This window comes from Arachis hypogaea, chromosome 16 (assembly GCF_003086295.3).
Source record: "Arachis hypogaea cultivar Tifrunner chromosome 16, arahy.Tifrunner.gnm2.J5K5, whole genome shotgun sequence".
In the NCBI taxonomy this organism is placed as follows: domain Eukaryota; kingdom Viridiplantae; phylum Streptophyta; class Magnoliopsida; order Fabales; family Fabaceae; genus Arachis; species Arachis hypogaea.
The window spans coordinates 15,833,608-15,846,730 of NC_092051.1; the positions used below are offsets into that span (position 1 = coordinate 15,833,608).

At 32.9% G+C, this 13,123-nt stretch overlaps 2 protein-coding genes across 4 annotated transcripts; both read left to right on the forward strand.

Annotated features, from left to right (window-relative positions):
- Positions 1–317: 317 nt before the first annotated feature.
- Positions 318–3,861, forward strand: LOC112758954 (uncharacterized). Of its 3 annotated transcripts, none has more exons than XM_072219903.1 (8): positions 318–743; positions 1,308–1,835; positions 1,922–1,987; positions 2,085–2,251; positions 2,334–2,412; positions 2,487–2,867; positions 3,231–3,335; positions 3,456–3,861. In XM_072219903.1, exons 1-8 carry the CDS (start codon positions 522–524, stop codon positions 3,681–3,683), a joined length of 1,776 nt encoding a protein of 591 aa, XP_072076004.1. In that variant the 5' UTR covers positions 318–521; the 3' UTR covers positions 3,684–3,861. The 3 variants fall into 3 exon arrangements, with proteins under 3 accessions (XP_072076004.1, XP_072076003.1, XP_025663531.1); XM_072219902.1 differs by having other exon boundaries at positions 419–743; positions 3,453–3,861; XM_025807746.3 differs by having other exon boundaries at positions 420–743; positions 3,447–3,861.
- Positions 3,862–9,044: 5,183 nt separating this feature from the next.
- Positions 9,045–11,679, forward strand: LOC112758644 (laccase-2). Its single transcript, XM_025807354.3, has 6 exons — positions 9,045–9,268; positions 9,365–9,516; positions 9,636–9,880; positions 10,017–10,151; positions 10,253–11,218; positions 11,321–11,679. Exons 1-6 carry the CDS (start codon positions 9,140–9,142, stop codon positions 11,449–11,451), a joined length of 1,758 nt encoding a protein of 585 aa, XP_025663139.1. The 5' UTR covers positions 9,045–9,139; the 3' UTR covers positions 11,452–11,679.
- The last annotated feature ends 1,444 nt before the right edge of the window (positions 11,680–13,123 follow it).

A 13,123-nucleotide genomic window follows, 5' to 3' on the forward strand; every position in this document is an offset into this window, starting at 1 on the left:
TTTTTATATAAATTGCTATCGAAATTTAATCTAGAAGTAAGAATTACTTTGTGGACTAAAAACCAAATGACAATAAAATTAAATAAAATCAATTTTTTACTTATGTTCAAAATGAAGTCCACTGAGAGAAAAAAAAAATTCCAGACCTCCAGCGAATTATCAATAATTCACTCTAGAGTTTTAAAAATAAAATTGAAATCTAAGCATGCAAGTTACCCAAAAGAAAAATACTTGCAATCGCAGTGTACAATGTGTCGTCTACAATAGCATTAATATGGTTGGTAGTTGTAGAAGGAAAAAAAAAGGTTTGTTTAATTGGTTTCACTAGAGCCATGGTTGCTGTTTGTTGGCACAGTGATTTGGACTTGAAAGCACCCATCTTTTCATGTCTTACTGATATTGATATTTGACAGTTGATACATCATTTGGCTTGTTAATGTCCCTCTTTGAAAATCTCTTTTTTTTTTTTTTTTTAATTTTCAATCTTTATCACATTACCACTGTTTCTTCATCTTTGTCATATGTCAAGCACTGTGCTCAAGCAATCCAATACAAGAAAGTTTTTAAATTATAAAACCAGTAACCACACTCTCAAGATGCATAGAACGTTGGGCTCTTTGGGAGCTGAAGTTGCAGGGAAGATGAAAGCAATGTGGTTATGTCCAAAGGTTTCGGGTTTTGATCCTTCTGAAAGATGGGGTCACTCTGCTTGCTTCTTCAATGGCCTTATGTATGTCTTTGGGGTATGACTAAAATCAAAACTCCCTTTTGTTGAAAACAAAAATATAATTCAAATTAATAAATAAGCTTTTTAGTTACATGTAATGGTGTTTTGACTAATTTGGAGCTCTGTTTTCTATTAACCTGGACATGTTTTTTGACTAATTTTGTTGGTTGCAGTGTACTCGTTGAATTTCATGAGTTCTTAGTACTTCTCTCTCAAATTCCCTGTGTTATTTGCTATCTATGGCTAGGAACCAAAGCACTTTCTTCTCTGAATTTTAGTACTTCCCTTAAATCTTTCTTACCACGTGGTTTTTTCCCCTAGAGAGAATAAACTGAATTAATTTTACACTTCTGTAATTAGTTGAACAATACATGCTCAGATGTAATTACCATCACTTTTCTTCTTTCTTAATATAGTAATTAAAATTTTAAATTCTCATCTTCTCCCTGCCTTACAAAACATACACTTAACAAAGAAAATATTTTTTTTTCCTTCTTGAACTTGTTAAGAACAACAATAATAAAGAGATAATAATAATATCACTAAATATTATAAGATGTTTTTTGTGTCCAAATTTCAGGGATGTTGTGGAGGGATGCATTTCAGTGATGTTCTCACTTTGGACCTTGATAAAATGGTTTGGAGGAAGGTCGCAACCACAGGCGAAAATCCAGGTCCTAGGGACAGCCATAGTGCTGTTATTGTAGGCCATAAGATGATAGTGTTTGGTGGCAGCAATGGATTCAAGAAGGTGAATCATATTCATATTCTTGATCTTGTCACCAAAGTGTGGGTTAGTCCTGAATGCAAAGGGACACCTCCTTCGCCCCGGGAGAGCCACACGGCCGTGCTCGTTGGCGGCTATAGACTAGTGATCTTTGGTGGCAGTGGGGAAGGCAGAGCAAACTATTTGAATGATTTGCACATTCTTGAACTAGGAACCATGAGATGGACTTGCCCTGAGTTGAAAGGTGAATTTCCTGTCCCTAGGGACAGTCATAGTACCATTGCCATTGGGAACAAGCTTATTGTATATGGTGGAGATTCAGGTTATCAGTACCATGGAAACATTGATATTCTTGATATGGAAACAATGACTTGGTCTAAAGTATGTATAGTTCTTAACTTTTATGTTGGAATTGCTAATAATTTTCTCGAAATTCGAACAATTAAAGATCAAATTTCATATGACAGTTGAGAATTCAAGGTTCTTCACCAGGAGTCAGGGCAGGTCATGCTGCAGTAAACATTGGAACCAAGGCAGATTTCCATTAATTGCCTGATTTTGATTTTCATTTTGTGGAACTCTTATAGTTTAATTTGTCATGGATTTTTCTAAACTCTCCATGATATGCAGGTCTATATCATTGGAGGGGTTGGAGAAAAACGTTACTATAATGACATTTGGATCTTTGATATATGCACTTGTTCATGGACTCAACTCTATATAACTGGTCAAAGACCACAAGGGCGATTTTCTCATACTGCTGTTGTTATAGACATGGATATTGTCATCTATGGGGGGTGAATTTCTCTTCTCTCCATTGCGAAAATGTTGGTCTCTTTGTTGATTTCAATTCGCCGGCTTAACCTTGTCTGATTACAGGTGTGGTGAAGATGAAAATCCTCTCAATGAATTGTTAGTTTTGCAGCATGAAGCAGAGCCAAACCCACGTTACAACGCGGTACATATAGAAATTAATGTAGCAATTATTGGCATAATGTGAAAGAACTAACAATGTGTTTTGTTTTGCATCAGAAAACTATGTTGATGGGGTCTAATGTGAAAGAAGGAGGAGCTTATGACTTTGATTCAGGTACTTCACAACAGAAGAGGAGGAGAGTTTCTACTACGAAGGTTTGGGATGTTGATTCTGAACAAGAAGAACACTCTCTCTCACTATCACAGCATTCATCACCATCTCAATCTGATCAAGAACAGACTCTTGGTCAAAGATCAAATGCTTCTGTCACCGATTCGCAGCAGCGTCTTCTGTTCAAACAGATGAATCAAACCCCAACCAATTGTCAATACAACAATGACTTGAGTAACAAGAAATCTATGAAGGATATCACTCAGGGAAATCCGCAAAATCTTCCTTCTCTAGTTCATCAGCCAAAGCAAGAACAGTGCCACCTGGTGAATTATTTTCTAATTTTGCTTCATGTATACTATTTATCTACGACCAAAATCAACCACCGAAGTCAGTCACTAGCATAAAATAAATATTAAAATACAAATACACATTTAAAATATATTAAATCACACATATATTTATACATAAATACATTGGTGTTTGATTTTAATAATTGATTTTGATATACAAATCACATTTTTAATTTATCTGACATGCGTTTTAAGGCATCTATTAAGATTATTTAATTAAAAAATTTTTAACTGATATATAATCTTAACATAATAAAAAAACGGATATTAACTAAATTCTTTTTTAATTTATAGTTACTTATTTATTTATTTATCACGATGGGTTCAAATTACAAGATTGGTGCTGAAGTTCGAGGTAAAATAGATGGAGCCTTTGACTCAGGTTTACTCATGACTGCATCCGTGAATGGAGAGATTTTCAGAGGGGTCTTATTTGCTCCGGTATGCTTCCATAATATTAGTCTCTGTCACATTTTGATTTCGTATTTTTCTTAATAATTTAAACAAAATGGAATAATAGAAAAAGTAAAGTGATCATGTAATGAATGTTAGATGCAGCAGGCAGTAAAGGTGGTGGAAACAAATTGCTCTCTAACTACTCAAACTCAACCACCATTTGTGAACTCCAACTCAGATCATTCCCCACAAATCAAGCGAGGCGCTCGGTCGTCGATACTATTCAAGGAGCATAGAGCAAGTAAGAGTGATCTTGAAGGGTTGCTTTTGACACTTGGAGGACCTGCTAGCGCAAATAATCCTGAGGAGGTAGATTATTTAGGAAGCAAATAAATAAGCTTTGATTTGTGTGTTTTTCATTTGCATCAGTTGTCAGGATAATCTGTTTCCCACTTAACCAAACTGTGATGCTTATGAATAAGATAGTTAAGGAGGATTATTGTACAGTGGTGATTTTTATGGCGTGGTTATGTTGAATTAAAATGATAAATCTTAAACCCTAAATGACCAAGTATATGGTGTAGGTATGTAAGGGTGCAAATGAATTAACTGGAACTTAAAAAAAAATGATAAAATGAACCGAAACTGTGAGATGCTGTGATGTATATTATATGGTGCAATGATAAGTGGTACGGTGGTTGTTGCGTCAAACTTGGTATCCGTCAAATATGGAGCTACAGAGTAGTAACGTGGATTATTATATTAAAAAAATAGTTGCATGGTGGTCTCTGCTTGCCTAACCTATTATAAGGAAGAAGATGAAACAGTGTCAAGCCTGAAAAGGCACTTATAATGGCACAAAAGTAGAGAGGTCAAAACACATACTACATGCTTAGCTTATATTGCACATGCATGTCCTGTGTGGCACAGCTATTGATTCTCTTCTGTAGTTCTGTTTTTGAGTCACTCGTACCAGTGTTCTAAGTTCTAACCATACTATCAATAATATTTGTTAGTAATTTTATAACCAATAATAAGGGTTTCTAAAAGAAGATTTTATTATCTTTTGTGAAATACAAAATTTCTTATTTTTTAATATTTAAAAATGAATGAATTATTTATTTTATTATATTTTCATTTTTTTTAATTATTATAAAATGATAAGGATTATACTGAATTAGGTTTACCGAAACTAGGTAGAATAGGGCAGTAGGATGTAGGAAAAAAATAGAAAAAATGGTTCCGTGTATTGCGCGGGACGCTGTGATGTGAGAGTAAAGAAGGGGGTCTGGATAGTGGACAGTAGTAAAGACAGACGACAAAAACATAACCCATAGACAGTACAAATTTAAATGAAAAGACTGATTGGATTGATTGAGTGAATGTGTGTTATTAAAAGATTGACCATTGAGTGGAGCGGGGCCATGTGCTGGTGTGCTTCACCATTGGCCCCTGAAATGATAACACACCTGCAATCAATCAATCATACACTAGCTATGTTCCCCTCTCTCTCTCCACTAGCGTGGGCCGATTGCTCTGCATGGGTATGGGTATCATGGGCCTCAGCCCAACCGCTTCATGTCAGTTCCAGTTTAGAACGAGTTTGACGCTGACAAAAAAAACGAGTTTGACGATTCAGTTCATACATGAAGTTGTAGCATGCAGCTAAGCCAACTTATGGCGCTAGTTTGATTTCGACTCATTAATAGTTTGAATTGGTGAACCAAATTTGAGTTTAAAATTGAGTTTATAAATTAAATAAGTCAGTCTAAATTTAGATAACTCAGTTCATTAACTCGTAAACTAGCTCGATTATATATATATATAATTTCTTTTATTTAAAATTTTATATTTATTTTTTATATATAATTTTAATGTAAGACATAAATAAAATTTTTTATAATTTATTTATAGATAAACAATATATAAAATTGATCTTTTTAAATATTTTTTTAAAATATATAAGTTATAATTTATTGATATAAAATTATAGATTATGTTCCTATTATTTGAGCCAACTCATGAACTCGAGCCAACTCGTGAGCTTTCAGTGAATCGAGCTTAAGATTAAGAAATAGGCTCGATTGTTAATGAGTCCAGCCGTGAATTTAGCTCAATTTTTATGAACCGAGCTTAAACTTAGTCTAGCTCAACTCAATTCGACTCACTTCCAACCCCAACTCGGAGTCTCTCCCATTTCCCCTCCGAATTTACGAACATAGAAACCATAATTAAATATACAAAAATGTTTGATAATTAAAAAATTTTAGTTATTTAATATTCATTAATTATGACAGTATTAATAATTAATAAATATTAAATGAGATAAATTCTAATTATTTTTTGGAAAAGTATAGGGTACTAATATATTATCTACTAACTTATTGCCAATAATAATTAATTATTATATTTTAAACACATATATAAAGAGACACATCCAAAAAATATATTTATAAAGACACTTCCATTAAACACACCCATAAAAAAGACATTTTTATTATACACATCCATAAAGACACTTCCATTAAATACAATTATAAATAAGAATTGGTAGAAGTGGGCAGAAATGTTGTTGGTAACGTAGCGGAATTGTTTTTTTTTTTTTTTTTGCTCCTTAATATTATCATCAAATATAAAGCTACTAGTACTGACTGAATTACGGAAAGGGTAATATTAGAGTACAACACTCGTATTAAAAAAATATATATATTCGTATTGATTCAAATGAAAGACAAATTAATAAAAAAATTTGACAATCTAAATGAGGTATTTTCTACAATACTTAATTTTATAATTATATAATATAGATATAAAATATAAAATCAACTTTTTTTCCCCTAAGGTTTTAGACAAATTAATTAAGCATAAGTTTGTTAGGCACCATAAAATTATTTATAACAAAAAATGTATGCTCGTTCGTCTTTCATCATTGTTCATGACTCAGACTGACTAGCAAGTTATGAAATCTATTGGCATGACATTTTGACGATCGATAGGCTACTGATCTATGGGAACTTGCCAGAAATAGCTATCTGCACGACAAAGTTATATTGTACATATAATCTAACTCTTCCTTCCGGTGAAGTTTGTCGCATACAAATGAATTAAACGTCCAGAATGATTGTTGGTAAAGACCTAAAGGGTAGTAGCATTTAAGATATAACTAAGAATGACAGAGAACTAACTTACTCTTGGACTTCCGTTTCCAGTAACTGGAAACAATATATATATAATAATACTTCAATCTCAAGCACCTACTACATGCATGCCTTCAATTCCATATCCAACCTTAATTACTCTAATAATCATGTTTGATGATGTATGGCTTTCATCATGTCAAAAATATGCATTAAAATTATAAAATACACACTAAAAATAAATTAAACTACATATATTTATATAAAAATACATAATGACTAATTTTAGTAGTTAATTTTAGTATACAAATAATATTTTTAAAATTCATATTAGTTATGTGCATTGTACACTTGATATAATGAATACATAAACTTTTTAATTTAATTGATTTAGTGAGAATATGAAGTAGATTATCTACCTTTTGATCTTGGGAATGAATTTTTTGTCAAATGAAGTAAGATTAGCATTAAAGTATGATGAATTAAGTAGGGCCAATGGTACAACATACACAACCACAATATATATATGAGCCAAAATATTTCTTCGACTCTAATTAATCTTAGCACGAACTGGAGGTATTCGTTATCAGGAACATGACCGAAGACCAAAGTGCGTAGGTGCTACGGTAGAGTTCATACACAGATATACGCTCTACCTAGCTTCTTCGTAGTACATTCATCATTTCTTGGACCGACCTTAGGGATGATGCGTATTCAGTTCACATGTCAAATCTCTTGGCCCACGCTCTATCCACGTCTATCAATCAATTACAAGATTATTCATATCATACTAGGCCTGTTTAATGAGCCCTACTATAATGCAGTAAAGATCACAGATATGTTCAAATTTATTTTCTCCCTCAAATGGCCAAATCTGATTAATGCATGTATGTTAACATTACTGTTGGGAATAATGGAAAACATTGAGAAGGATGATAAATGATTGTACTGTTTGGTATGGCTGCATTACTACATTACTATATTATAGAATTTATTATTTTTTTACCATCATTTAGTTATTAATTCAATTTTTTTAGTTTAATTTTTTTAGTCTAGTAATTTAATTTCATATACTTTATTCCATATTTTTAAATATTGATAACTAACTAATAACAAAAATAATAAATTTTGATGATCCTCTAATATATCTCTAATATTATGATATTTACAGACATACAAAGTTTTATGATAGTTCCATTGAGTTGAATAAAGAAATATGAGTACAAGGTTGCAAAGCATTAGGTGATTTCAATATCAGAAGAAAAAAAAATGAAAGGGCGTGCTCTGGGGGTTAATAGTTAAGAGACCTAGTTATTTTTGTGCATAACCTAATTATAAATAGTCATCACACCCTGAGTCGATTGTATAATTGAATTTATTAGGCTTTGAGTAATATATATGTTTTGTTTATTGTTTAAAATTTAGAATTTATAAAATATTTAATTACATCTATGTTTTATAATTATTCACATAATTAATATAAAAAATAATTATATTTGACGTAACATTACGTAATTAAATATAATTGTAAATAATAATGCATCAAAATTTAATTATATGTCTTATTTTCAGTTCTATGTGAAATTTTATGTGAGCCACGTTGAGTATATATCATTATGTGAGAATTTCTTTGATGTAATTTGTACTCCACTCTTTATGACTTATGAATAATTGATAATTTAGGTGATCAATAAATTATGAAGGAAAAAAAATAATTTAATTACTTCAATTATGATGTCAAATTCGGTTGAAATGTGGTGTGTAAAGATAGATCGAACAAATGTTTTAGATTTGTTATTACTTGAGCCACATGGTAAGTTGGTAACTCCAAGCCAAGTAGTTTTCAACTTTTAATTTTTTCCTGATATAATTTATTAATAATAAGGAAATTTAACAAATCACCCTTATCACTGTCATTCTTTTTATTGCTTTAAAGAAAGGCAGGTCAAGTGTCTTATTCTGGCGTCTCGGGTGTGAAATTTATCTCTTGCTGCAAGAAATATTAGTCACCAACTAAGATACATAATAATCCTATGGCAGTAAATATATGAACTCCATCGTTATGATTTCTGACATGATTGTATGGTTATCATGAACATAATTGTAATGAGCATATCTAAAAGGAGGATAATTAAATGTAAAGCAGTAAATTAAAGCTGATTAGCCAAGTTTTACGCCTGGATATGGGTTTATTACAGCATTGATTAAAATTAAACTAGATTTTCATTAGAAAATGAAGTATGTGTTTTATTACTTAGGTTATATATAAGAGTTGATGAAATATTATTTCCTATCATGTATTTGTTTGGTAATGCATATATACTTAGACAACATGATTAACATATAAAAAGAAGGTACTTAATTGATTTTAACTCGTGTAGAAGAAGTCTTTGGTCAAATAGTTAGTTCTCACATATAAGAAGTCACTATAGGAGAATGTTATATGGATTGTGAAAATGATTGATCAGATCAAAAGGAGGATTTAGCCAATTAAATTGACTTTTACAACACTCCAATTAGTGTTATTGTTAGTAAACTGGGCCAGCAGCCACATTGTTGAGACATATAGTTACCTAATCAACCAAACACTATTTTGTGTCTATATAAATTGGAGGCTGTTGGCTCTAACAATGCAACCCACTTCAATTCAAAGGTTAAGTTTTTTAGTAATTAAAAGTGCCATAGTAAGAGTTGAAAAAAATTACATTTGAAATGGGTGCTTTAATTTTTCATCCAGCTGCAATTTTTGGAGCTTTGGTGGTGGCCATAAGCTCAATTGGTTTCTTCCCTAGTGTTGTGATTGCATATCCTGGACCCATTACAAGGCACTACACATTTGATGTATGTATAATAAGTGCTCCAATAATAGTTGTTAAAATTTTTTTTCTTTCACTTGCATTAAATTTTTTTTTTCTATATTTGATTTGATTTTCACAGGTAAGGTTGCAAAATGTGACAAGGTTGTGCCACACAAAGGCCATAGTGACAGTTAATGGAAGTTTCCCGGGGCCTCCCATCTATGCTAGAGAGGGAGATCGATTAGTAATTAAAGTGATCAATAATGTGAAGAATAATGTCAGCCTTCACTGGTATAAAGAAATGCATTGCAAGAAATAATTATAAGAAAGTGAAAATTTCTCTTATATATGTTGATGATGATGAAGAAGTTAATCTAACAAGATTAGTGAATGTTGGATAATGATGACAGGCATGGAATTAGACAAGTTCAAAGCCAGTGGGCAGATGGACCAGCATACATAACTCAGTGTCCGATCCAAAGAGGGCAGAGTTATGTTTACAACTTCACTTTAAATGGGCAAAGAGGGACATTCTTTTGGCATGCTCACATTACGTGGCTAAGAGCTACCCTTTATGGACCCCTTATCATCCTTCCTAAGCATAATGTTCCCTACCCTTTTGCCAAACCATACAAGGAAATTCCAATCATGTTTGGTACAAACAATGATACATAAACCCTACTCTATTACTACTCCCTTTCATCAATTCCTTATTTGCTAATAATGGATCTCTGTTATTATATATATATATATATATATATATATATATATATATATATATATATATATAGGTGAGTGGTGGAATTCTGATTCTGAGGCAGTAATCAACCAAGCTCTTCAGAATGGCGGTGGTCCAAATGTTTCTGATGCATACACTCTTAATGGTTTCCCCGGCCCATTATACAACTGTTCTCAAAAACAAAATGGTAATGCATGGTCACGCTTTCATAATATTTACAATATTTTTTAATAACAATATTTATCAAAGATTTGAAGACTAAAGAGTGTGTATGTACCTTTATTATAGAAAGTTTGAAGCTAAAGGTGAAGGCAGGAAAAACATATATGCTGCGACTAATCAATGCTGCACTCAATGACGAACTGTTCTTCAGCATAGCAAACCACAGCGTGACAGTTGTTGAAGCCGATGCACTTTATGTGAAACCATTCAAAACCAACATTGTAGTAATAGCACCGGGTCAAACCACAAACATTCTCCTCAAAACAAAACCACACCCTCCACACTCACGTTTTCTAATGGCAGCAAGGCCTTATTTCACCGGCACCGGAACCTTCGACAACACCACCACTGCCGGTATTCTTGAGTATTACACAACTACTACTACTACTACTTCAAAAGACCATAATGCCCCTGTAATAAGACCTACCCTTCCTCCCATCAATGACACTGCTTATGTTGCCAACTTCACTTCCAAATTCCGCAGTTTAGCAAATGAAAAGTTTCCAATCACAGTCCCTCAAACTGTGGACAGAAGCTTCTTCTTCACCGTAGGCCTTGGAACCAATCCGTGCCCTAAAAACCAGACCTGCCAGGGTCCTAACGGTACCAAGTTCGCGGCTTCTATGAACAACGTTTCCTTTGTACTGCCTAATACTTCGATGCTTCAGTCCTATTTCTTCAAGAAATCAAATGGGGTTTTCACAACTGATTTCCCAACCAGTCCGTTGATCAAGTTCAATTACACAGGCACTCCACCAAACAACACCATGGTCATGGATGGAACTAAGGTGGCGGTGCTTCCGTTCAACGCTAGCGTGGAGGTGGTGCTGCAAGACACAAGCATCCTTGGAGCTGAGAGTCACCCACTTCATCTTCATGGATACAACTTTTTCGTGGTTGGGCAAGGTTTTGGTAACTTTGATCCCAAGAAAGACCCTGCCAAGTATAACCTTGTAGATCCACAAGAAAGGAACACTGTGGGAGTGCCATCTGGAGGCTGGGTAGCAATTCGTTTCTTTGCGGATAATCCAGGTAAATAAAACTCTTTTTTTTTAATATACATAAAAAAAGAAAAGAAAAGTGATAAAGTATTTGTTTCATGTTCTGATATTATAGATTATATGATGTGAATAGGTGTGTGGTTTATGCACTGCCACTTTGAAGTGCACTTGAGCTGGGGTTTGAAGATGGCATGGATTGTGGAAGATGGGAAGCTCCCTAATCAAAGGTTACCTCCTCCACCGGCGGATCTTCCCAAGTGTTGATGGACATAATACTTCACGTTATTATTTTCAGCTTGCAAGATTGGATTATTCGCCACCAAATAATAATGACTTGGGTTTTTCTCTTTCTCCTTTTTTTTTAAACTTTCTGGAAGAGATTGTTTTGGAACGGAAAGTTTTGCTTTGTATTGAGTTTGAATGCTTCGTTGAGAAGCCTCCTTCGGTTGTAATCATCTAACATTGTGCATGAGAAAATAAATCTTTCATGGATATGCTTGTCTTTCCATTCACTATTATTTATGGAAAAGTATATGATACGAAGATATGGCAAATTATTGCTAACAATAATCTATTCTTAATATATAAAAGTAGATACATAAGTTTACCCACATTATTTTTAGAGGAATGCTAAGGGTCAGCAATTTTTGTGATTTGTAGCCATTAAATAGCCATCAATGATGATTTTAATGGTGTGAGATTTCATCTAATGACTCACTTTTCTTTGCTAGTTACATGCTGGCCAGAATTTAACAAAGTTGCTGGCCCCCTAGACTTTTCCATATTTTTAAGTTATTTCTCTTCTTTTATTAATGCCATGTCAGCAACATCGCTTACTTAGCTTGGCAAAATTTTAGAATCAACCACTCAATTTTTGCCAAATCATCTATTATTTCCAAATTAGCAAAAAAATAAAACATACAAAAAAATAATACAATAATTACCAATGAAAATAATTAAAAATTAATAGTGTCTAACCAAATTTGTAACTTACAAAGACATTAAATTCATATTCCTATATTTATTATATCTTACCGTTGTAGACAATACAATAAATTTATAACTCCAATAATTAATTTATGGATTAATCTCTACGTACAAGTGTTTTGTTTACAAGCTTTACAAGTCTGAAAAAAATGAAACCCCATAAACGCACTGCTTATGTTACGGGCCTCTTTAACAAACTTTAAATCAATCCAAATCAATTAACGCGTGAATATATAACTTCCATTTTTCAAAAAATTTTGTTTCCTTTTTCGAGTTTCTTGCCAAATTTGTTCGATCTTCTTCTGTTTTTTTCGATTTTAATGGTTTCTGAAATCAAGTTTTTAAATTGTTTTGAAGATAATAGAACTTCAGAAATACACCCAAACGATTATAGAAATACACCCAAAGGATTATAGAAACACATCGAAAGGATTACAGAAATACACCCAAACGGTTACAGAAATAAACCAAACGATTACAGAAATACACCCAAAGAATTACAGAAATACAACCAAAGGATTTAAGAAATACACCCAATATCAGAGGGGAGACAGTATATTTCTTCTTGAAATCTTTTAATTTTTTGCTGGTTAAGGATGAGGTACATGATAGAGACAATTTAGAAAAAAAACCTAGAAAAACAATAAAACAGTAACTTGAATAATCTTTCTTCGTCTTTTCTGGTGATTTTTTATGGAGATTTGTATCTTTTCTTCTTGATTTCTTCTACTCTTCGCAGAATCGTAGTTTGTTTCGAATGTCGTTTGAATTTTGATGGTTTGCGTTTTGATTGAGGAATAAGAGGAAGAGTGCGGCATAATAAACGTGTTGTAAGGCGCGTGCATTGGACGCTCAATTTAAAGGAGTGGTGCGCGTGTTTTTTCTTGGACTTGGGCCAACTTGTATAGCTTGTAAGCCAAAAATGCTTGTATGTGTAGCAGGCCTCTTA